The sequence below is a fragment of the Carettochelys insculpta genome, chromosome 1 (assembly GCF_033958435.1).
Source record: "Carettochelys insculpta isolate YL-2023 chromosome 1, ASM3395843v1, whole genome shotgun sequence".
Lineage (NCBI taxonomy): Eukaryota > Metazoa > Chordata > Testudines > Carettochelyidae > Carettochelys > Carettochelys insculpta.
The window spans coordinates 105,451,688-105,477,136 of record NC_134137.1 but is presented as its reverse complement, the minus strand read 5'-3'; the positions used below and the strand labels follow the sequence as shown (position 1 = coordinate 105,477,136).

The 25,449-nt window shown below is 45.7% G+C and overlaps 1 protein-coding gene across 1 annotated transcript in view; it reads right to left on the bottom strand.

The window, feature by feature from the left end:
- DNAJC3 (DnaJ heat shock protein family (Hsp40) member C3) overlaps positions 1 to 25,449 on the bottom strand; it is a 61,751-nt gene that overhangs the window by 26,942 nt on the left and 9,360 nt on the right. The window contains exons 2-4 of the mRNA XM_074983109.1: positions 18,896 to 19,006; positions 14,533 to 14,657; positions 11,261 to 11,335 (exon numbers count right to left, since the gene is read on the bottom strand). Coding sequence (XP_074839210.1) covers positions 11,261 to 11,335; positions 14,533 to 14,657; positions 18,896 to 19,006 — 311 coding nt within the window. The remainder of the gene's footprint in view (positions 1 to 11,260; positions 11,336 to 14,532; positions 14,658 to 18,895; positions 19,007 to 25,449) is intronic.

The window sequence follows — 25,449 nt, the reverse complement described above, 5'->3', positions numbered from 1 at the left end:
TGTTATAATCCACAAACGTCCAGTTCCTTTTGTTCAGTACTAAAAGTGCATCACTTTGACACTTCATTCCTATGTAGTTAGCATGCCACACCCTCTACTGTATTCTAGTTAATCAGTCTCTCCAATGAGGCAGAGGATTCTTTTACACAGCTTTTAAGTCCTCTACTAACCTGGACCTGTTTGATGTATTAGGCTTCCATGTAAAATCAGGTATATTTACATGATGAAAATATTGTGACTAGTTTAATATCACTGTAGAAAAGCAATTATCACACTTCCTTCAAAATGATGGCCATAGCAATAGATACAGATGCTTTACATTGGAGAAGGTTCCTATGGGTCAGCTGAGGACTCCTGGACTCGGGGAGCCAACAAGTATCAGATTTCACATAGCTCTTTTAGACTGGGGTGGGCAATAATTTTTGATGGGTGGCACGCCAAGATTTTAGTAAGTGATCAAGGGCCGCAGTTTTCTGTCAGGAGCGTGCAGGGGTCTGGGATGGTGGTTGTGTGCAGAAGGCACCTTGGGTTAGGAGACTGGGGTGCATGATAGGGTAGAGGTCAGAGAGAGCTTGGCTGAAAGATGAGGTTGTGACCTGGGACAGATTATTGGTGTGCAGAGTTCGGGAGAGGATGGGGTACAGAAGAGGATTCTGGTGTGAGGAAGGATGTAGGAGCAGGGTCTGAGAAGGAGTTGTGATCTGGGATGGTGCGCGGAGGGTGCAGGCAGTTTGGGTAGTGACCTGGGGTGGGGTATTGTGGGGAAGGGTCTAGGAGGGGGTATGGGTACAGGAGAGGATTAAAGGAGAGAGTGTAGGGTCTAGAAGGAAACTGGGGTGTAGGACGGGGTGGGGTGCCAGAGGCAGGCTCTGGCTGGGAGGAGCTCACCTTAAGCAGCTCCCTGCCACCAGCCCTTTTGGACAGGCCAGCAGCCCCAGCCCGCTGACCTATGTGACTCTCTGCCTTGGGTGGGGAGGGGAGAGGAGAAGGAAGGCTTTGTGCACTGCCCTCACCCACCATCAAATCACTTAGCTCCCATTGACTGGTTTCCAGCCAGTAGGAGATGAGATTTTTCTGGTGGTAGGGCCAGCACGTGAAGCTCTCCTTGTTCCTCAGTCTAGAGCCACAGGGAAGCAGCCAGCTGTGTTGAGCTGCTCTGTGCTGCAGGGGTGAACCACAGGTAAGATTAAAAGACTCGGGGAGCTGGGTCCAGCCCACAGGTTGTATCTTGCCCACCCATTTCAGATAAAGATGAAGGCCCTTGGTTCTCAGTCTCCTTCTGAACACAGGCATCCAGCACAGATTCTCTGACGCTACTATGACAATTCAGTATTTGAAGATGCAGGGTGGGTTCCCACTGTCTCCTTTTATCCCCAAATGCTGTCCTTACATGGCATTGTTGCTTTGCATTTGGCAGGCATGAAGATTATAGCCTATAACAAGCGCTGCAGTGGGATGGATCACTATGAGTGGTCCCCAAGCACTTGATGACAAAACTGATTTTTACACAATGAGGTCAGCTGGATGTGATCTCATCTGCCACTAAATCATGTGTATTATACTCCAAAGTAGATAAGAATCCAGACCCAGTGTCAGACACATTTCATTTTTCATTGGAGAAGGGTTCGCTTTATTCTGTTATGTAAGTCCTAAGAAAGACTTCACCGAGGCACAGTCCAACAGTTAAATCCTTGCCACCCAGAAGTCAATGGCAAAACTCTGTTGGACCCTTCATTATTCCCCCAGACTCAGTATTCTTCTCTTTTATTGCAGTAGGTTCTTTACCCACCAAAAACAAGCTATGAACGTTGAATGGGAAATCTTAATTTCTCTCAACAGACCACGTAACTGGGAAAAGGCAAACAAACATTCTATACAGAACACAAAACAAAAACCTTTAGTAGAAGGTGGTAAAGCTCACCACAATGTAAGTGAAGCAACTATGAGAGTTAAGTTATGTCAATTGGCCATATTAACCAAATTACTATTTTGAGAACACAGAAAAGTCAATCTTTTTCCAGGGTAAGTAATCACTCAAAGAAAGACACTCTGATTTGCTCGGGTAGTGCAGCTAGGTAAAATGTACCCAAAACCAGAAAGTTTTTGACGAGGGGAAATAATTTTCACCCATCAATGAGATTTAGCGGTAGAGTTAGTCATCAATTTATTCAGCTTTTGGGTCAAAATCAGAAAATATAACTTGTTTGCCACTAATGTTTTGGTTTTGCTTCCTACATTCCGAGATCTCAACAAGAAGTCTGGTGTGTATTGCCATAGAGAGTTTGTTTATTCTCCCACTTTGGGAAAAAAAAATCATCTTGGTTAGAAATTCCTCTACCGCCAGCAAGAATGAAATATCTATGAATCTTCGTCATTCCTTTAGCAATCCAATGGAAGGACAAGCAAGGGAGGAATCACAAACAATACCTGGCATAGATCAGATAGATGGGTAAGGGAAAGAACAAAGCTTCAGTGATCACAGGGCTACAAGAACTGACCATCTATTGTGTGGTAGAAGAGTTGTCAGGTCTAGTAATGTAATTTAAAGGTCTAATCCAAATTCCTTTGTTTTCAATGCACCTTGGCAAGACCTCAACTACATTAAATCATATGATACAGCTGGCTAAGAAGCCCAGGATGACCTTGGAGTATGTTTCTATCAATGCGGACATGATAAAACAGTACACTCCAAACTTCACTGTTTTTTTGCACTGTTTCATTTACTTTATTTCAAGTTCTAATGCATTGGGATTAGACTATTGGATTAAGCCCAACAAAATGAGCCTGATTGTAAAGGGGGCAGGGAACAGGGCAGAAGAAAGGAAAGAGGGAGGAAAGGCATTTTGCATGTCCCTTTTGAAGCTGCTCGTCAAGTTAACAAAACCAGAATCTTTTCCAAATTAACGTTAGCAAGGAACAGGACCTATCAAGAATGCAAACAATGCTTTCATGGTGCATTATAACTGAGGCCTCAGTGGGGGAGGGGGAACAAATTGGTAGCTCTGCTGCCATCTCTAATCCACCAACAATCATGAATGAAGCAATAGGTCTTCAAAACCAAGACAGGCTTGAAAACATTTGTTAAAAACAACAAGAAGTCCTGTAGCACCTTGTAGATTAATAGATATTTTGGAGCATAAGCTTTTGTGGGCAAAGACCCACTTCATCATAAGCAAGCATGCATGCATGCATGCACTACACGCATCTAATGAAGTGGGTCTTTGCCCAAGAAGCTTATGCTCCAATAAATCTGTTAGTTCATAAGTTGCCACAGGACTTCTTTTTTGCAGATTTTTTTTTCCGTTTTTGCGGATTCAGACTAACTTGGCTACACCTCGGATACTTGTCAAACATATGTCATCATCTCAGGATTACATATCTACTTCAAGAAACAGAACAGACGATTTAGCCAAAGCTGACAAAAACAGAATACACCCAAAAGTAAGCTTCAGGAACTTGTCTGAGAGGAGTACTGCTCATGAGACTCATTTTAACTTTATATCTCCTTCTCCACTGCCACATCCTTGCTTCACTACATATCAGAAATACATCTATATATTTCCAGGTCAAAAACTGATTATTACGTGCAATGCCCTCTGACGCCTCTACTGGCACTAGAGGTCACAACTAGCATCAACTTATTCATGTGCTGACATGCTATTTTGTTTTCAAAAATCTGAACTACCTACAAAATGCAGTGGTTAGAGCTGAAGTTGAAAGAGTGCTTTTGCACAACTGCAGGTGTTTGGCATGGGTAGCTGTACACTCGAGGTATAAGGGAGTTTGTTGTGGAGGACAGGCTCCTGAAAATTCACATGGGTGTTACTACACGGTTGAACACTAGAGGGTCTGAATGACAAGCTACATACTCAGTGGGACAGCAACCTACGAAGCTACAGCCTGTGATGAGCCAGCAGCAGCAGAAGGCACCAGAGAAATGCCTGTGCCTGAAGCAATCTGATAGAGGGAGAGAATAAGTAGGGAGTGAAAGGGGGGATAGTGGAAGCGAAGGGGGTCAGAAACAGGGGTTGTGGAGGGTTACAAACACCATCCATCAGCTGCACTGAGATCTGCTTTGTCCTTTATTATCCAATTACCCTTTACCCTGCTCCCCCCCCATGCCAAATGACCCCAGAATTTCCTTTCCCACTAGGACCCTCTTACATACCTCCTTCCCTCCCCTGTTCCACAAGGCTTGGTTAGCAAAAACAAACAGTCCTGGAGCACTTTAAAGGCTACCTAATAAGTAACTGTGCTGAGGCGCTTAAATGGGAAAGATACACTTCTCCAGAATCTGTTATGTAGTCCCAGGGGCTCATTGGCTCTGTCTTAAGAATCTGAAGACTTGGGCCATACCCACGAAAGCTCATAATAAATAAGTCTGTTAGTCTTTAAGGTGCTATGGGACTGCTTGTTTTTTTGTGAAGCTGCACACTAACACAGCTACCCCCCTAAGTCCTGAATAGGAACTTCTACAACATGCACACAGGCCTGTTTCATGGCATCTGAAACAAGGTCTCCGCATGCTAATGCTGCCTAGTTAGTGATTTTTTTTTTTTTTAAACTGAAACAACCTTAGGGTTCAGGTTGGTCGAGTTAATTTTTGACAATACAAGTTTGTGTAATGAATTACTGCACATTGGTGCACTTATAGGATTGTTCCTTAATCCCAAACACACTATTGGACTAGGAGCTATTAAACAGCTTAATGCAAACAAAATTCCTGGAGATGTACTTAGACGACACTAGAGAATACAGAATAAATCTGAAACATCAGTGTGACAGCCACGTAGTTCTAAGGGAACTGGACATGGGGGGAAAGGGGCAAGACTTGTGCCCAGGACAACTGACAAAGACCAGATAAGACAGGAGAGGGGAGACAGACTTGTTGCACAAAGAGACTGGGACAAGAAGCCAGAGGCGAGGAAGAGACAGTACTGGGACATTGACATGTCAGAAGGGATAGGGCAAAAAAAGCCCAGAGCCTCAAACAGAGCCCAACGTTCTTGAGTCTCACCCTCCCTTTGCCTTCAGCAAATATCTGTGAAACCCGCTAGCAAACTGTCCCCTTCCTCTGTAGTTCTGTACCACACAGAGGACACCTAATACTATTATAGCATACTTATTACTAATGTCAATTACTCCATTAGCTAAAGCAACATAGGTCATGAGCAGGGCTGGGACCTTTAGATCCACCACACCAGACCTATGTTGGTGGCAATATGAAACCACAGGATGGGCTGCTGGGGGAGTCCAGTTTGCTGTTCTAAAATCTAAAAAAGCAGTTTGTAATTGCGTTACATTATTAGACTTTGGAGAATTTGATTTTTATCAGTAATGTCAAACAAACAAATTCTACCACACATGCAACCTCATGAAAAAAATATTTCATTGATAATAATCAAAGTTTATTCATAGGTAAAACAAGAAATCTGCTTGAGAATTCAATTTGATTTAAGGATGTTTAATTTCAATATTTTGAGAAATTGTGCTTTGCCAGTTATAAAGCTTTATTTTTTTAAATCTACAACATTTATTAAAATAATTATTTTCTGGCATATACATTACCTGTCCCCCTCTAAATTTCTAAAAAAGTAAATATTGAAAATATTCTAAATGTCTGTCAAAATTATAAAAATGAAAATAAAACTCTGTCATGCCATGCCACAAAATTTCATTATAGCACACAAAATGTTGAAGAGTCTAAAATCCAAGGTTCCAATTTCACTATGCTTCTGCACCTGGCCAGACTATGATCCAACCTTGGAGATATACACTTGGAAGGCTATGTCTATACTAGAATTCCACGTTTGAAATATACATGCAAATGAGGGAAACTGAAAATGCAAGTGAGGTGCAGATTTACATATCTAGTACCTCATTTGCCTATTCTTTCAAAAGAAGAAAAAGCATTGTGTACACAGCTCTTTCAAAAGTAATCCCCATCTTTGAAAGAACCTTCTTTTTCCTTTTTTTTAAAAGGAAGAGTTCTTTCGAAGACAGGGTTTAGTTTCGAAAGAGCTGTGTCTCCACGGCTTTTCTTCTTTCCAAAGAATATACAAATGAGGTGCCAGATATGTAAATATGCACCACCTTTGCATTTTTGATTTCCCTCATTTGCATGCATCTTTCAAAAGAGGAATGTTAGTGTAGATGCTGCCTAAGTATTGCAACTACTTTTCACATTTTTAAATTGACAGTGAAGGCAAAATATTGAATACATAGGTCAATTCCTCTGCATGGGACAGGCAATATCACAGCCTGTCTATCTAGCCTTAGAAAAGAAGGTCCGGCATGTATGTAGAGCATGGATAGGTTGAGGGAGCAATTCTCATATCTAAGTGGGGTGGGATCTAGACTCCTTATTGGAAGACTTGTCGGCACAGAAGGCGGAGGGCCTAGAGTCAGTTGTGCGGCTTATAGTGACACGGTAGATGGGAGGCCATCTGTGAATGTTAAAAAGTTGCAATGGTCAGTGTGGGAGGGCCTCTGCATCACTCAGCAGCCCAGAGACAGACTGCGACAGGCCTAGCAAAGGCAGCAACAGGCTGCCAAGCATAGAGAGAAGAACAGTTTATGACAGGCCTAAGGACTAACGGAATGAAATTGAGCAAACAAAAATTCAGGCTATCTGGGAATCAAAACCAACAACAAAAACACCACCACCACCACTCAGCTAGCACAGGGAGATCAGTTAGGCTGTGGAACAGCCTCAGAGAAAGTGGAACAAACCCCATTGTTTGAATTACTGAAAATTAGACCAGAAACACACCTGAATATACGCTAAGCTAAAGTCCTGTACTGGCAAGGTAAGAAGCACAACTTAATTGAACTCCCTCACCCATTTCTCATCTATGGGTATTTACAGCTCTGCCCGATTGCCATTCCCCCCTCTCTTCGGTGTTCCCCAAACAGCTGCACATCAGATTGCCCTCTCTAATCCCTGCTAGCACTGTTCCTACAGAGCAAATAACTTGGGGACATAGTTTGATATCAATATGGGGTGCACCTCTCAAAGACAGAGACAGAAAATTGTCCTTCAAGTGTCCCCACTCTAAATGCTGACTGAAAAAATGGGGTTAGAGGTTATAGTCAACTAGAAAAAAAAACAGCTTGTTTCACCCACAGCTAAAAGATCTCCTCCTCTACATGCACACACTACATGACAACTGATAAATACTATAACGTATTTATAACTGAAGTCTGTGCTAAATTAAGAACATACAAAAATAAATGTGTAAGTGCACAATACTCAGAGTTGGTTAGCTTTTGCTGACACCTAGTGGAATTATAAGAATCTTCCATTTATGGCTTTTAAAAATCTGTAATTCCTCCATGCTCAAAAAAACCCCCATAAACTCAACTCTAGTGCTACGGCCATAATGTAGCCCTAACTCGAAATACCTTACGCAACTTGCACAACGCTTGTGCTGGTCCTACTCCCCACTGCTCATGCTGCTGATGGCTGTCCTTCACCTCCCTGGGAGGAACATGCCTGACACGAGGACCGAGGAACACCTCAGTTTCCCAGTGCTCCACCTGTGTTTGCCCCTTCGGTTGACCAGGCAAGCTGGGGGGTACCCACCAGCTCTGACTGGCGGGACTGGCTGGTCATGGGGCAATGGGATGACCAGCAGTGGCTCCTGAATTTACACATGGGCAAGGAGACCTTCATGGAGCGCTGCACCTTGCTCGCCCTGTCACGTGACTGGATTTGTATATTGCATGTGGAAGCCATTTTGTGCGCTCAGGGTATCTACTGGCCCCAAATATTGTGCTGGGGTGGGGGGCTGTATGAGGTGTCTAATGAAGGCTGATGATGTCCTGAATCTATGTATGCTATTGATATGTCTATATCATGTTTGTTGGTAAAGTTATAGATTTTAGCTCTATAGTTGTATTAGGAATATTCAGCGCCAAAAAGTATACCACTTCTGGCTCCGTACTTCTGTGATCACCACCACAGCCAGGACACCTGACTGAGACAAAGGACAATACGCATCTAAGAAATTGGGACAGTCTCCTGTGGTTCATCCAATGGCAGCTTGCCACTTGGGTAATGTGACAATGACCCTTAAGTGCCTGATGGGAAGAAGAAAGGGCTTTGTACCTGGACACACGAGAACCATGAGGTGGACCTAGCAGCGTCCATCTTGGGGAAAGAAGCTGTTGTGCCATTTCAAGGATCCAGGTGCCACCATGCTGATCCCAGCTGGACAGATCTACATTTCTCCAGTAACTAAAACTATGTAACCTGAAAAGGGACTTTCAGAGACTTTCCAGAATCAGCATAGAACACCGCTGGCCTGCATCAATAGATGCCCTCCCACTTGAGAAGCAAGTCACCATCACCTTCTGGAAGCTCGCCACGCTGTGACAGCTACCGCTCCATGGGCAACCAATCCATCAGGGCTATCCTCATGCAGTTAAGGCACTCTTGAACTGCAAGCCCTGTACTGAGGGTCGGGGTGGGGGCGCAGCCTAGGAGAGGAAGCCTTGGCCCCGGGGAACTGTGCCGCCCCACCCTCACACAGCCCTGCTGCTGGATGGGGGGAGTGGGGGATGGCCTCTCAAGGGGGGGCTCCGAGAGATCTTGGGGGAGAAAGAGGACAGAGGGCAGGGGACCCCCACTGGGGCCGAGGGACTCTCTCTCTCTCTCCCGGTCTCTCACATGTGTCTGGTCTCCTCCCTTCACAGGTAGTGTGGGCCATTAACATGCTCCTGCTCCGGACACTTGTGCAGCATCACTGGCCTGGACGCGATCATAGCCAGCTTCAACGCCCTCGGCTTCGCCAATTGTTTCAGGACAAAAGATGGAACCCACATGCCCATCGGGGCTCTGGACTACAGCACTGCATTACGGCACTCCCTTCTCCCCCTCAATCCCCGACCTCTCCCCAGTGAGGAGGGATGCGGGGGTGGTGAAAACTTTTACTAATAAACAAGTATCAAATAAACCTTTTTTCCATAACAAACTACCTACAGATACATGTACAGCACGGGGAGAGCTTGGGACAGGGGATGGGAGAGTATTTGCCCAGGGAGGGGGTGGAGGGCCGCGACTCTGCAGGGGAGTGGGATCCCGAGTGACGTCAGCCAAGGGATCCCCTCCCACTGTGGCTTCAGGATCCCTGTTGGGACTGGGAGCACAGGCAGTTATAGCACCTGGGGGTGTGGAGGGGAGGCTGGCAGAGGGAGGAGCAGGACCTGGATGGCAGGAGACTGGGCAGGCTGGCGGGGCCAGGGGAGCAGAGGGGATGGACAGCGCAGAGGGAAGCCTGGGGAGCAGGAGCACTGGCCACGGCCATTGCCCATTGCAGGGCCTGCAGCACTACCTGAGGCATGGAGCCAGGAGGGGTGAGCAACAGCAGCTGGCAGAGAAGCAGGGAGGCAGGTGCAGAGGCCCAGGCCTCCCTGACCTGCCAGGTGGCAGAGGTGACATCTAATCTGACCATCAACTGATCCCAGGCCTGAGCCTGCTGCTGCCGCCACTCCCAGTCCTCCTGCTGCCACTGCTTCAGGAGGTCATTCTGCAACCCGAGGGCAACCATGTAGGCCCAGGACACATCATCAGTGTGGCAGTGGCCCCTCCGGATGCAGGCTCGCCGCAGCAGTCGGGGGTGCTGGCTGGAGCAGGTGCCAGTCCCACGCTGCCGGTCTCTGGGCATCGTATGAGACTGGTAGCCCTGGTGGACTGGCGGGGCTGGCCCAGCCCTCCAATGGTGCAGCTGTAAGGAAGAGAAGACAGAGTGATGGCCAGTCATTCCTACCACATGGCCCCAAAGGCACTGCCTACCCCTGCATCCATGGGCAGCGCCCACCACCCCCGGAGCCGAGGGATGGAGATGTCCCAGGAGCACAGGCATGTATGCCCTTTACGGCGAGCCCAGCTGCAAAGGGACCTTGTGGTGCCTTGGGGACCAGGCTGCCCACTGCACCCTCCCACTCCATAGGCTAGCATCTGGGGGGGGCGGTGTCTGGCAACAGAGCGGCCCCCACACTGGTGAAAGATGGGGTACGCATGTAGGCCCCCCACATGTAGCTTGTAACACTGTCTACAGGAGCGGATGCTGACCGTCACCTGTGGGTACGCCTGTGAAATGGGAGCTGTAGTCCCCGGTGATGTGTTTGGGGTTGGGCCAGGACCCAGGCCTGTGTGGCTGGCCCACTCGCAGCCATAGTGGCAGGGGCAGGGGTGGGGCAGGGCAGGCCCCCCTTCCAAGCAGGGTTCTTACCAGATGGTCCCCCAAAGAGGTCCAGTGATGCCCTGGACAACATGGCCTGGCTTGACGAGGCTGAACCCAGGACAATCACCAGGATGCCATCGGTGGACTCCCGGTCTGAGGTCAGCTCCCACTCTTGTTCCAACATGGTCCTGGGTTAGTCTCCCTCCAGCTGCATCCTCAGACCAGAGCAGCCTGTGAAGCTCCTTATAATAGGAGCACGTCACAGGACCTGCCTCTGATTTCCTGGCCATATCCCAGGCCCTGGCATAGCCCTGCTGCAGCTCCTCAACCATGGCCCGAACCTGCTCCACGGGCTAAGCAGGGCAGCCATGGTTTTGGAGGCTGCTGGCCAGGTAGGCATAGCCAGGGGTGTTCCACCTCTTGGCTGCAAGATCCTTGATGATATCCTCATCAGCCCAGATGCCGATGAGGTCCCAGATCTCGGGCACTGTCCAGGATGCAGCTCTGAGTTTCATCACCTGGGTGGCTCCTGGTACCCCTCCAGCAGCTGCCTTGACAGCCCTGGGGTGTCGCAGGGCTGCTGGCTCACTGTCATGGGCTGGGAGACACTGTGAAGTGGCTGAGAGGGTGTGGGTGCAGACAACACGCTACTGGGCTGCTTGCATGCACTTAGCTTCCTGCCATGCAGTTTCCGAGGCTCCCTGAGCATTTAAGAATGGCTGGAACCCAAGAGCAGAGCTGTGACTGTGGTGGAGAGCGCACCTTCCGAGCCCAGCTGGCTGGCGCCATGGAGGATTTCTCTGTCAACAAAGCATTATTCCTAATCGCAGAGAGGCAGAACGCTGTTGGGGGAAGTGCCAACTTTTGCCAAGTGACTGTCAAGAAAACGCATTGTGTGTGCAGGCGCGCCGTGAGTTTTGTCGATAAAACGCCAGCTTTGTCAACAAAACTGTGTAGACTAGACGTAGCCTGTATGTTTGTGCCTTCCAATGGATTTAGGTTAGGTGAAAATATCTTTTGCTCAGAATCTGAATTTAAAGCCAATCACGTAGGTTCCTATACTTCCCACTTACCACATTTTTGAAGTCATCTTCTGCTTCATCAAATTTTCCTTGTTTAAGAAGTAAATGGCCTCTTTGTAATCTTGCCTGAAATTAAACAGCAGAGTGTTGTATTTTCATCAGTTCTTACCTGTAGTCTAAAAAGAACTTAAATCCCAAGCTTCCTAACATTTAATAAAATAGAAATGTAATCCCCCATTCACATCTAACAAATTGAACCAAAAGCAAATATAAAGATGTGGGCTCCCCAGATCCCTTTCCTATACTGTGTTCTTATAAGAACAGTCTTAGCAAAAGTGATTATGGCCTTCTACATCAGAGTTTTAAATTAGTAATTATCCATCAGCGTATCTAAGCAGTAGATCTTCCATGTCCAGTGTAGATGTAACCTAAGTGTAGCTTCAACTACCATCCAAATAATTCCATCAGAGGATTGTACAAAGAAAAATAATCACTTAGCCTTCAGGATAACAAAAGTTTTCATGCAAGTTAATTTAGAAGTGCTGTTAATGTTAATTAACACTTGCAGTCACCTTTCTCAAATAAACAAATTAAATAAAAATCAAAAGACTTCAAATAATTTATTGACATTGTTAAACCATTCATGGGACTTTAAAGACTGTTCTTTTATCAAATGTTTTAGTCCTTTGGGGTGGAGAAGAAAGAAAATCTTTCCATTTGTTCACTAGAACAAAATCATCTAAAAAAGGCATTTTATTGTAAAATTATTAAATCTTCTAAAGGAAAACAGCTGTCAAATTTGCCACAGTAACTAATATTATATAAAAACAATCACGATGTGGAGCAACTTATTGGACTAACTTCTGTTGGTGAGAGAGACAAACTTTCTAACTGCACAGAGTCAGGAAAAAGTACAGTAGTCCCTCAGGTTATGCGAGTGTTGTGTTCCAGGCAACCTTTGCAAGTTCCGAATTTTGGGTAAGTCAGTGAGGGGGGCTTGGGCGATGGGTTGGGGTTAAGGGGTTCAGCCAGGGGTCGGTTAGGACTACAGGTGGGCAGCTGGAGGGTGCAGCTGAGCTGGGGCATGCGTGGGCTGGAGCCGGGTCTGGAGCCAAAGCCCACCCTGTGTGCTGCACTGGGGACTGGAGCCTGAGCCCTGTATGGGGCTGTAGTGCACTGGGGGCTGGAGCCTGAGCCCCATGTGGAGCTGCAGTGTGCCAGGGGCTGGGAGCCCCCCCCCCCCCCCCAGGTTGTGGCTGAGCTGGGGCAAGGGGGGTTTAGCAGCGGGCAGTTAGGGGCTAAACCCTTCTCCCTACCTTCCCAGGGTGGCGCCATTGTCAGCTTAACAGTAGCGCCACCCTGGGAAGTCGGTTTTAGCCGCCTGGCTGCCCGCAGTGCTGCTCTGGGAAGACAGGAGAAGGGGCTCTTAGCCTGCCTGGCTGACTGCGGCTGTGGGAAGCTAGGCAGGCAGGCAGACAGCCACGTCTTCAAGTTACGTGAAACCCACATTAAAACAAGTTTCACACAACCTTAAGACATGTAAAGTGAGGGTTTACTGTACTCTGAGTGTCACAGCTAAAACACAAGGAGGAACAGATTTGACTACAAAACAATCCATTCCACCTTTGTGTTCAACTGTGATACTCCAAGTACCTTATGCAGGTTTCTTCAGATATGGGAAAGCTCAAAAGCAAGACTGGTCCTATAAAAGATACCACCTCACCCATCTTGTGTCTCTAATAGTCTAAAACCAACATGGATACAATAATGCAGTAAATATTAGATAAAATATCATTTTTGCAAAGAGAAATAGTCAATCTTTATTCTTCAAACTATGTGCAACTCAGTCTTTCCAAAAGTTATTTTAACAGCTTGAGAAGATATTCTACAGTTCAGAACAAAAAGTTGGGGGAGCCGGGGAGGAGGCTTATCAAACTAATTCCAACTTCACAAGTCTCCCAGCAACTAACTTCTAAGATGGGGTAGACAATTTTTGCAGTAGGGCTACTCCATGAACTTTGGTAAGTCATCACAGGCTGCACATTTCTATTATAATAACAGAGGGGTGTGGAGTCTGGGTCCTGGGGGGAGCCTGGGGCTGGTGCAGTCTGTTGGAGTGCAGAAGAGGGTGAGGAGTGTGGGCATCGGAAGGGAGTTTGGTGCAGAAGTGGGCTCCGGGCTTGGGAAGGAGATTGGGGGTGCTGGAGGGGATACAAGGTGCAGGCTCTAGCCAGAGGTGCTTACCACAAGCAGCTCCCATCCCAGCCTGTGGCACAGAAAGGCTCAAGCAAGCTGCCTGAATACCATGACTTTACACCACAACCAGTATGTACTGGCTGCTGGCACATTTCTGCATGCCCCTCGGCAGGAGGAGGGAAAAGGATCCAGCTCCCTTGGCTAGAAAGCGGCGAGAACAGAGCTGGGGGCAGGGACAGCGCATTGCCATCTCTCCTTCCCCACCAGCGGCACAGAGACGTGCAGCAGCTGCTTCCATGAGCATAGAGCGATCAGATCTCCCTCTCAAATACGGGAGGCGTGTGTGTGTGTGGGGAGTGGGGTGGCTCCTCCCAGCTGCACCAAGCCCCCCACAGGCCCAGGAAAGCAGCAGCCATGGGTACTCCTGCCCCCACTGGCCTAAATATGGGACAGTACGTCCCTTTTAAAAAATAAGTCGGGATGCCTTTTTTGGCCTCCCAAATATGGGACCGTCCCACCAAATACAGGACGGCTTGTCCCCCTACATGAGCAACAGGAGTCCACAGCAGGCAGGCAGCCTGCTTGAGCGCCCTGCTGAGCAATGGGACTTGTAGCAGCCTGGAGACTGCAAAGAGGCAGCCAAAGAACCACATGCAGCTCTGGAGCTGAAAGTTGCCAATCCGCGTAAATTGCTGGGAGTCATGCTGGGCCAAAGAGAACCGCTAAACAGGCCTGATCCAGCTCACAGGCCATGTTGCCCACCCCTCCTCCAAGAGCTTGATAAGGTAGGTGGTACCCCCAAAAAGTAACTGGTTTCCTGATTTGTCAACCAATTTTACTGCTTACAGATGACTCATTGGTCATTACAAACTCTTAAGTATCTTAGCAAGGCATCTGGGCATTTTACTGTAGCTAAAAGTAAAGTAAGAAATGAGACCATTCTTGCTCCGTTCTTTCAATATAGTACATTCACTAGAATCTAACTTTAAACTTTCTCAAATATGGAACATTCAATTTTCTCTTACTAGATGACCAGTCAGAAAAGACACTGCCTTTAAAACAAACAGGAAAACAGAAAGGAAGACCAGTTTCTTACTCTGAAGGAATCCTGAGACAGCATTACTTACTGCTGTGAAATCTTTCTTTAGTTCAACTACTTTACTTAAATCACGAATTGCAGCTTTAGATTTGCCCACGGCCAGATACACTGTGGCTCTTCTGTAATAGGCAATGTAATTATCAGAGTCCCCTTCTGCAAGCAAAGAAAACAATAATCAGAACACCAACTCAATGTAATTTGGGTACAATTAACAAAAGTAGCATTTATATGCAGTAATATTTTACATCTCATGACATTTGCTTATGTTATACATTTCTGAAACTAGAGAATGTGACTCCAGTAACATTGCTAATATTTAAACATTTTGAAGGTGAATATGTAGGGATATTTCAGCTCTGTATTGAAATCAAAATGAAACACACAACCTTTTAATCTTAAATTGCACACCAACTTTTGGATGCATATTTAATGCTTTCACTCCTTATCATGGGTAAATACCTGATATTGAAGGTTCACCAATAAGGAAGCCAGACACATTATTTCAATAATGACCAACACTAATCTAGGTAGCCCAAAATTTTCCTAATTTTATTATTTATTTATCAACAGTAAAAACTTCATATTTCATTTAACTTTAAGACATGCACAGTACCCTTATTTCTATCCTAATGGAAGAAAGATATTCAGAGAGCGGGAGGTAGAGATGTTAGCCAGGTGGTGCCTGAGGTGGAACTACATGGCTCTGCAGTTCCGTTCCAGTACTCTCTTCACAAATGCTATTCAATATCCATTCACTCTTGTTTGAGTCACACCACGCTGACCACTTTTGGAAGCCAATTTCAGGAATTTCTGGGCACATTTCTCATTCCTCTGACAGGATACAGTAAAATAATACATTGTCCTCAGCTCTGATATGAACAGTAATGGGACCACAGCCTGCTTGCTAGTGAACTGTATCTTTTACTTCAAAAGGACACAAAATGTTTTAATGTATTATTTAAAAAATTTCAGGGTTTGGATACAAGAATAAAACGTCTGGGCTACATCTACACTAGCACACTACGTCGAAGAAAGAACATCTAAATAGGCTACTTCGATGCGTATCGTCTACACATCCTCCAGGGCTGATGCAATCGACGTTCAACTTCGAAGTAGCGACGGGGAACGTCGAAAGGAGCCATCCCAGAAGGAAATGCAGAGCGTCCACACACACAAGCACTCTCTGTCGAAATAAGGGGCCGGCAAAGCCTGCAGACGGGGTCACAAGCTGGACTAGCGCTTCTGGGGCAAAAGCAAGCCGCTCCCTTAAAGGGCCCCTCCCAGACACACTCAGCCTGCACAGCACGAGGTCCACAGAGCCGACAACCGGTTGCAGACCCCGTGTACACAGCATGGACCCCCCCAGCTGCAGCAGCAGCAGCCAAAAGCCCTGGGCTAAGTGCTGCTGCACACAGCGACCACAGAGCCCCGCAGGGGCTGGGCAGAGCATCTCTCAACCCCTCAGCTGATGACTGCCATGGAGGACCCCGCTATTTTGATGTAGTGGGACGCGGATTGTCTACACACACCCTACTTCGATGTTGAACGTTGAAGTAGGGTGCTATTCCCATCTTCGGATAGGAATAGCGATTTTGACATCTCGCTGCCTAACGTCGATTTCAACGTTGAACTAGCGCACGGTGTGTGTAGACACAATGCATGCTATTTCAACGTTGTGCTAGCTACTTCAAAGTAGCTGGCTAGTGTAGACGCACCCCTGAAGAACAAAATGTGTATGCATGATCGTCACTTAGTAGATCTCAAGGGTAAAATATAAAGTTTAACACATGAACCTAAGAACATTGCTGAAGAACTTCAAAGCATGCAACTGAGCTTCATAGTTATAGCTGATATTAGCAGTATTTCAGATGCTGTCTTACCAAGGAGACAATCACTTTACTACCAAAGTGGAAAAATGCTGGAAGCCTAGAGGTTAATTACTTTCTACCTTGATGACACAGGCCACTCTCTATACTAGTACTATGGACTTCCACAGTTATTTTCATATCCAAATCCAAAAAGTTATCAGTAATTGCCATGGACTACTCCAAAATCTACATAACCCATTACAACACACACACACACACACACACACACACACACACACACACACACGGAGCTCAAGTTATATGTATAACTCCTAAACCTTGTAAGCCACACACACACACGCACGATCACCGACTGTAGTGTTTGTTAAGATCTAGGACTGAAGAAAAAGAAAAGCAGAAACGAGCTTGCTTTTACCATGTTAGATGTCTGCAACAGGAACACTGCACGGTCAGAGATTAAAAAAGGGAAAAGATATTGTCCAAATGTTAGTCCTGCCATGCAAAGCAGGCACAAAGCTTGGAGAAATAAGATTTTTTTAGTTTCCAAGCAAAAAAAATCTTATTTCTCCAAGCTTTGTGCCTGCTTTGCATGGCAGGACTAACATCCGGACAATATACATGCGCAGATAGTCTTAACTGCACCTGACATCTTAAATAACGTGTAACTTATACTTCCCCTGACTTTTTTTGTCCCCCCTTCAGAAAAGATCCAGGCATTACAGACAATTAAAAATTTAGAAGATAATAAGGTCACAAAACTCAAGACTGCTCCTGTATTAATAATTCCAGTAGAACAACAGCCTAACGCTCACCGAGTCCTTTTTAATGGCACTCCTCATACGAAACATAGAAAGCAATACTGCATGAAATGTTAATAAGCTAAGCTTTAAATAACTAACCTCACACATTTAAATTTCAGTTCTGCTTTTCCTTTCCTGACAAAAATGCTAACCAAGAAATTACTTGTAACAATGAATAATTAACCTCTATAAATATCACAATACGTTTCAAAACAAATCCAATCAAAGTTGAATTTCACTTGTAACCATAAAGTGGAATTGTATGGAATCAGAACTAAAGTTTCTACACTCTCCCACTTTAAACCAATGTTCGTTAGTTCAATCAAAAATCAAATTAAAAGCAAACACTAATAGCCAAAAATTTGTAGACACGATTGCAGTATGAATACTTTTTTATGTAGTTCTCAAAGGGCTGATATTACTGCAAGTGCACATTTATTCTTTTCACTATCACAAATGATATGTTTTGTTATATTGTGTCATTAATTCCAATTAGAAAAATCTGGATGGAAAAAACTGATATGCATATATCCTATTATAATGGTGTGAATAAATAAAATCAGACACCAGGGAAGAATAGAACCAAAGGCCGATTTAAGATTGTAATATTCCAAAGCACAAAATTGCACTCAACCTGAACAATGAATACACTCAAAAATGTATGAAGCTGCAATGATCTTTGTCTTCCGTTCCACCAATGGATGTGTGTGAGAATTTAAAAGTTATGAAAAAATATACTCCAATACTAATTTAGGTCTCAAAAAAAATCTTTCAAGTTATTCTGAAATGAGGAATATTGTTCCCCACCCCTAAGGGCATCGACAAAAAAGCTGTGTCAATGCTCTGGGGAGCCTTCTCTCGCCCTGTCTGCTATGCTTCCAGGTACCTGTTTTGTCAAGAGAATGGCCAGGCAGCCCAGCCGCTCTGTCAACAGAGCGGAGTACTCTTTAGATCAGCTTGTGTGTGTGTGTGTGTGAGGCCACACTCAGAAGAGATTTCCCAACAAAACTTCTGTCGAACAGTGACTTCTGACAACAGATCGCTGGAGTGTAACCATAGCCAGAAAGTGTTTGTCATCAACTTCCGATAAAAAATTCTTCTCTTCTCCCCTTCTCCCATGAGCAGTGTTTGCATTGTTGGCAGAAGAGCACTCTGTTTACACTAGCCACAGCTAGGCTTTTGCTAGCAGATTGAGGTGCCTGTACAAAGCCCACCAGAGAATTTCAGGAGGCCCATAGCCTGCTTCAAAAATATGCACTAATGAATCCTTAGTATTTTTGTCATCATCTTTACAGAAGAATGTAAACAGACCATATTGTATATAAAAACAGCATAATACAGACAAAACAAGACACATTTACAATATAAATCCATACAGGTGACTGTATCTCATTAAAGCATGTAGAATCTGCGTGACCCTCACAGCGCTGTGCTTTAGTTTGTGTGGCCTTCCTATATAATAGTTGGGAACCACACGATTATACCAATCCAGGTGGTTACAAGCAGTTAGTTTGCCTTACGCTTTGCATCATCACCCAGGCTTGGAGCTCACATTCTCTATGGCTGTTCTAGGTTTCAGCATGGATCCTGAAATTTTCCACACCCATGAAGTCAATAACGCTCCTCGTGGACACAGCAGGCCACCAACACATTGTGAATTGGAGCCATATTAATCAGCAAATTCTGAGAAACAGTCAATTGCAAGAGAAAAATACTGCACCACGAGCCCAGACAAACATTTTTTTTCTTCAGATACACACACCTATAGCAGCATGGAAGTGAGACAAAGCATCGGCCAGCTGTCCAGCTGCCAGTAACTTCTTGCCCATTTCGAGTTGTTTTTCAACTTCCGCATGTATTCCACATTCAACTCCTAAAAGAGAAGAGTCGTTATTTTTAATCACAGTTTGATTCTAACAAAGTTAACATCACACACACAAAAAAGTATGCTTAGAATGCACGCTCTCGCTCTCTCCCTCTCTCCATAATACCTAAAATCATAAAGGACAGCTCATATTCTGTTACCAGGCAAGAGCTCCCAACCTGAAAAATAAATTGCTGATATAGAAGCACATAAAACCAATACTACCTTTTTTGTACTCAGACATCTTAGTTCAGACTTTTAGACATTAAACTCATTGGCTCCTCTCCAAAAATCCAGTCATAATGAAACAAAAACAGCAGAAATGTAGGACTTTAAAGACCAACGAAATGATTTATTCGGTGATGAGCCGTCGTGGGACAGACCCACTTCATCAGATCAGTCTCATTTCCCGTACAGACTGACAGTACTGACATAAGTACAGAGGATCAAAAAAATTGCAATAAAAACCAACAAATCAAGTACATAGGACTGAAGGAGGGGGCATGTTAAGTGTCCTGCATGAGATAAGTATGAGCATCAAAGGAAGGGAAGCAGTCCTTGTAATGCATGAGATAATTGAGATCTCTGTTCATGCCACGTGTTAATGTGGTATTTGAAAATGTGAATATGAATTCCCATTCACAACTTTCCTGCTCTAATCGGTTTTTAAATTCTCTCTGCTCCAGGACACAAATTCTCAGGTCTGTAACAGAATGGCCCACTCCATTAAAGTGTTCACTGCCCAGCTGGCTGGGGCTCCACCGGCTGGCCTGGGAGGCTCTGGCAGTGGGGCTAAGGCATCGGGGCCGTGACTCGAGTGGCTGGCCAGGGCTCCCACAGCTTGGGCCAATGGGCCCGCAGCTCAGGCAACTGGCGGTGCATGGGGCACCGGGCCCGCGGCTCAGCCTAGTGGCTCACATGGCTGGCCCTAGCAGTGGGCAGCTCAGGCCGGCGGCTGGCCCCCTGATGACGGGGCTCAGGTGGCTGGCTGGGGCTTGGGCAGCTCAGGTGGGCAGCTGGCCTGCAGCTTGGGCGACTAGCCCATGGCTCAAGTGGCTGGTGGAGCTCACCTGGCTCTGGCACCACGAGGCTCAGGCGGGAGGCCCACAGCGCTTGAGCGGCTGGCCTAAGCAGTGAGAGACTTGGGCGGGAGGCTTGCCTGGTTCCAGCAGCTAGCATCGGCAGCGCAGGGCTCAGGCAGCAGGCTTGGGCGGTTGGACAGGGCGCAGGCGGCCGGCCTTGGCAGCACGGGACTCTGGCGGGGAGGCAGCTGTGTAGGGGTCGGGAAGCTCAACCAGCAGTTTAGGTAGGCAGCTCTGGCAGCTGGCAGGGGGGTCAGGTGGCTGGCCAGCTGGGCCTGCACCAAGCGCCCGCAAAGTGGGGGCTGTGCTGTTAGCCTGGCTGGTCCACAGTTGGGCTAAGGCTGGCACAGAGTCTGGCACCCTGGCCAGGGCTGCGGCTGATCTGCTGCACCTGCAGCTCTGGGGCCATCGGGTCTGGCAGGAGGCAAGGGAGCCCTGGAGTTGGTGGGGCACTAAGGCTCATGTGGTTGGCATGCAGCTCAAGGGGGCACGGCTCCATCGAGTCACTGGCAGTTTGTGGGACTGGGGAGTAGTGTGCCTGACTGGGGGGGAAGGGCGTGTGGATGGAGTAGAATGCCTGGCTCCAGGGGGCTTAGCTTAGCGGGGTGGGGGTGTGTGTGTCGTGGCCATCTATAGGGAAACAGAGGGCAGTGGGTGGAGCCCTGGGGCTTGTCCTGACATTTAAAAAGTGATCTTGGGTGTAAAAAGATTGGGGACCACTGACTTTAATAAAATTTTCAAATTTCAGACCACAAAATGTGATTTTTTCCCCCTCTTTTGACGTGTAGGGGTACTGGTTCAGTGGGTTGGGAGGCTGAAGAACGACGCAGAAGGCAACGGAACTTCTTCAAACTTTCTAGCATGCTTGCGGGAGTGTTTGGGATTATTCTATCAAGTGAGTAGATAGCCAGTTTTGCGTGGTTACTGGTGGTGGGGCACATATAAGGCAGCACGTGTCTGTACATAATAATAGTAAATAAACATTCATGATAACTTATCAAAGTAAGTTGCATCTATTAAATTTATTCTAAATCAGGAAATTATTTTAATATATTATGGCTGCAATTAAGAAAAGGAAGTATGATGAAGACTACATTAAATATGGCTTCACTGTCATAGGAAAAAATAGGATCAGTCATCCTCAATGCATAGTATGCCACACAGTTCTCAGCAATAGAGAGTAAGCCATGCTAGTCTATACACTATCAAAACAAAAAGCAGCCAAGTAGCACTTTAAAGACTAGCAAAATAGTTTATTAGGTGAGCTTTCGTGGGACAGACCCACTTCTTCAGAGGTGGGTCTGTCCCAGGAAAGCTCACCTAATAAACTATTTTGCTAGCCTTTAAAGTGCTACTTGACTGCTTTTAGTTCTCAGTAATGACGCCTTGAGACCTAACCGTCTTGAGCAAAGAACCACAGCACTTCGACAGATAAACCAAAAGAGTTTTTTCCTGCTAACCTTCAAAATTTGAAACACACGAAGCTGTACGCTACTGGAGCTTTACATCAAGCATCAGCCAAAACAGTAAAAGCATCTTATGAAATGTCATTGCTCATTGCTAAAGCCAAGAAAGCGCACATAAGAGAAACTCTTGTGAAGCCTTGCTTGTTGAAAGCAGCTGATATTGTGCTTGGTGTCAAAAGAAAGAGGAAAGTATTGGCAATTTCACTTTCTAACAATTCTAACAAATCCATGAAACAACGCACACAAGTTTAAGATCTCCTGCCAGGTCATCAAGTTGTGGAGGCAGTGTTGGCTTCCTTTTTCATAATTCAGTGCAAGGATACCACAGATGTAGCACAATGTTGTCAGTTGCTTATCTACACAAAATTCATTAACAATGGAACTGTGAAAGAAGAACTGCTTTTTTCAAAGGAATTGACAACCACATCAAAGGCTTCTGATGTTATGAAGACAATTTCTGACTTTTTTTTTTTTTTTTTTTTTTGGAAGAAAATAGACTTTCATGGGGAAAGCTGGTTGGTGTATGCACAAACAGTGCTCCAGCGATGCTTGGCTCTCACTCTGGATTTGTGACATTAGTGAAAGAAAAAAATCCAGCCCTAACCACACCTCACTGCGTCATACACAGACTTGCATTGGCCTACATGGCTCTTTGAATTTGGCCATCAAAGTCGTCAATTTTGTGAAGAACAGTGCTTTAAAGGCGAGACTTTTTGCTGCTCTTTGCACAGATCTGGGAACAGATCATAAAACTTTTGTTTCACATGCAGTTACGATGGCTTTCCAAAGGTAACATGCTTTCAAGATTATTCAAACTGAAAGACAAAGTGGAAATTTTCCTCAAGCAACAGAAGAAAGAAGAGTTATATCCTGCATTTACAGACTAAACATTTCAACTTTCACTGGCACACCTCATGGACATTTTTGAATCTTTGAACAGCCTCAATTTGAAGCTGCAAGGAAACAATGCTGCAACCATTATAGCTCACCATGATGCCATTAAATCATTTATGGGAAAAAAATCCAACTTTGGAAAAGCTGAATACAAGCTCAAACACCTAACTTTTCGTCTTTTCCACCATTTTCACCACTCTGAAAATGAAAGCTTCCAAGAACTTCATGAAGAACAAAATTGTGTTTCATCTGGACTGCCTTGCTGATGACTTCACCCTCTATTTTCCAGACAACTTTTCTGGTAACCCTATTCATAAATTAGTACACAATCCATTCAACAATGAAGTTGATACAGTGCCAGAAGTATTGCAAGAACAAGCACTCAAAATAAAATATGATTCAAGGGCAAAAGATAGTTTTGAAAACTCAAGCTTGGAAGAATTTTGGATAAAATATTTCTCAATGTACCCAAAAGGTGGACAAGAAGGACTACATATTATTCTTTCATTTTTGTCAACATACTTCTGTGAAAAAAGCTTTTCAAGTTTAGTCACATTAAAAATGAAACAAAGAAATCAACTGGATGGCGAAAATTATTTGCATTGCGCACTTTCATCTTTCAAACCAAGAATTTCCCAACTTGTGAAGAAAATGCAGTATCATCCTTCACATTAAATTCATTTTGTTTCTGCTGTTTGATACTAAATTACATTTTTATTAAATTTTTGGGCCAAGAAAAACCATTTGTGCTTATTTTTATTTTTAAATAATATTTTATATCATTTGTGTTTATTTTAAATTATGGATTCATTTTCTTTGTTAAAAGGGGGATGGATGATGGTAAAGAAGTATTAAAAGGAGGGCATGATGCTGAAAAGTTTGGGAAGCACTGTGCAAAAGGGTCTAGTCCTATCCATATAGAAAGGTAGTGCCCTTCTTACATCCAAGGTATGTAAACATTGCCGCCTTGGAAAGGTATGAGGTTTTGGGTAAAACACCAGTCAAGAAATGTCCTGATTAACATGAAACATAGAGACCACCTTTGATAAATACTAGGGGTGAGGTCTCAGTCTAACCTTATCCTTATAGAACACTGTGTACATGGGATCCACTGAAAGTGCTCATAGCTCAGATACTCTTCTGGCTGAGGTTATTGCCACCAAAAATGCTGTTTTGTAACTCAGAACCAGCAAAAAACAGGTAGCCAGGCGTTCAATGTGGCCCCCATGAGCTTGGCTAACACCAAATTGAGTTCCCCCGGGGGCACAGGTGCCTGAACCTGGGGTCTGACTCTTTCTAAGCCCTTCAGAAACCTTTTGACCACCGGTTCTGAGAACACAGAAGATAGTCCATGTCTCAGGCGGAAGGCTGAAATGGCTGCCTGGTGCACCCTGACCAAGGAGAGAGAGAGACCCTCCTGTACTAAGCCCCACAGGTGGTCTAAAATTATCAGGATGGGGGCCTGCGAGGGAGATAGCGAAATAGGTTACCTTCATAGAAGGTTACATGGAAAAGTTTCTCGGTGTGGGTGACTCACAGAGGGGCTTTCTACTGTTTAACAATACTTCCTTTATGGGATGCGTACAGGCTATATCTCTCAGCCACAGAGCATCCATGCTGTGAGGAGCAGCGACTGGAGCGCTGAAGACTCCCTCCTTGTTGTCTTAACAGATCTGGGCAGATTAGCAATCGTATCGGCTTGCGAATCAACAGGTGCAGGAGGGTTGAGTACCAGTGCTGGCACGCCAATGCAGGAGCCACCAAGATTATCAACACACCATCTGATCAAATCTTGAGAAGGACCCTGTGAACTTGTGGAAATTAAGGGAACGCATACATCAGCAGGCCTGACCAGGGAACACGGAAGGCTTCCGCCCAGGACCCTAGACTCTGATTGTGGTAAGAACACCACATCCTGCATTTCGCTTTGCAGTGGGAGGCAAACATGTCCACTTGGGGATGACCCCACTTCCGGAAAATGGAATGAACGACCTCTGGATGCAGTGATCCATAAAGGACCTGCTGAGCTGGTCTGCTAGCGAATTGTGCACCCCCAGCAGGTAACCGGCCTGCAACAGGTTGTTGTGCTGTATGCAGAAATCCCAGAGCATCATGCCCTTGTGACACACGGGTGAGGAGTTTGCACCCCCTGTTTGTTTATATAATACATTACCATCATGTCATGTGTACTGACTGATATGCAATGCCTCGCCAGATTGGCCCTGAAGATCACATACACTAGTCTGATGGCCCTGAGTTCCCTCACATTTACGTGGAGTTCAAGGCCCAAATCGCTCCACAGAGATTGTGTTTGGTGCTGACCCAGGTGCACTCCCCACCCCAGGTCCAAAGCGTCTGTTACTAGGGAAAGGGAGGGCTGGGGGGAGGGGGGAAAGGGACTCCTGTGAGGATGACAGTCATCCAACCACCAGTGCAGGGCTCACAGTCTGTGGTGGCACTGTAACCACCAAGCCTAAAAACTGTCTCTTACAGGGCAATACACTGATGCCAGCTGTCGGCAGAGTTGCCACCAGCGTGGTGCTCTGCTCTCTCCAATGTATCACTCGGCTGCGTGCGTGTGTTCCCTCTGTGTGCTGCGCCAGCTCTGCAGATAGCAGACACAGCAGACTCGAAGAGAACCCCCAATGACCACAGAGTCTAGTAGGGTGCAAAGGCACGTCGGCCAGGTTTATTGCTGTATTGGATACAGTAGTAGTTCCCTGTAGATTTCTTAGTCTAAGTCAGGGCATACTACAAATATGCACCCACGGTCAATGGACTCGGCTCAGTCAGTGGCAGGACTTTCCACTGCCCCCTCGGCCGGACCCAGACCACATCCCAAGATTACATTCTTATACACAGGTACAAACAACTTACACATCACTCCTGACGTATTGAGGTACACCCTTCTTCGTAATCAGGTACTGCCTCTCACCTTGTACATGGTGGTTTGAACAAAACAACTCTATCCATCGTATTACCCTTCTGCCCCTGTCATTGGGATGGGTCG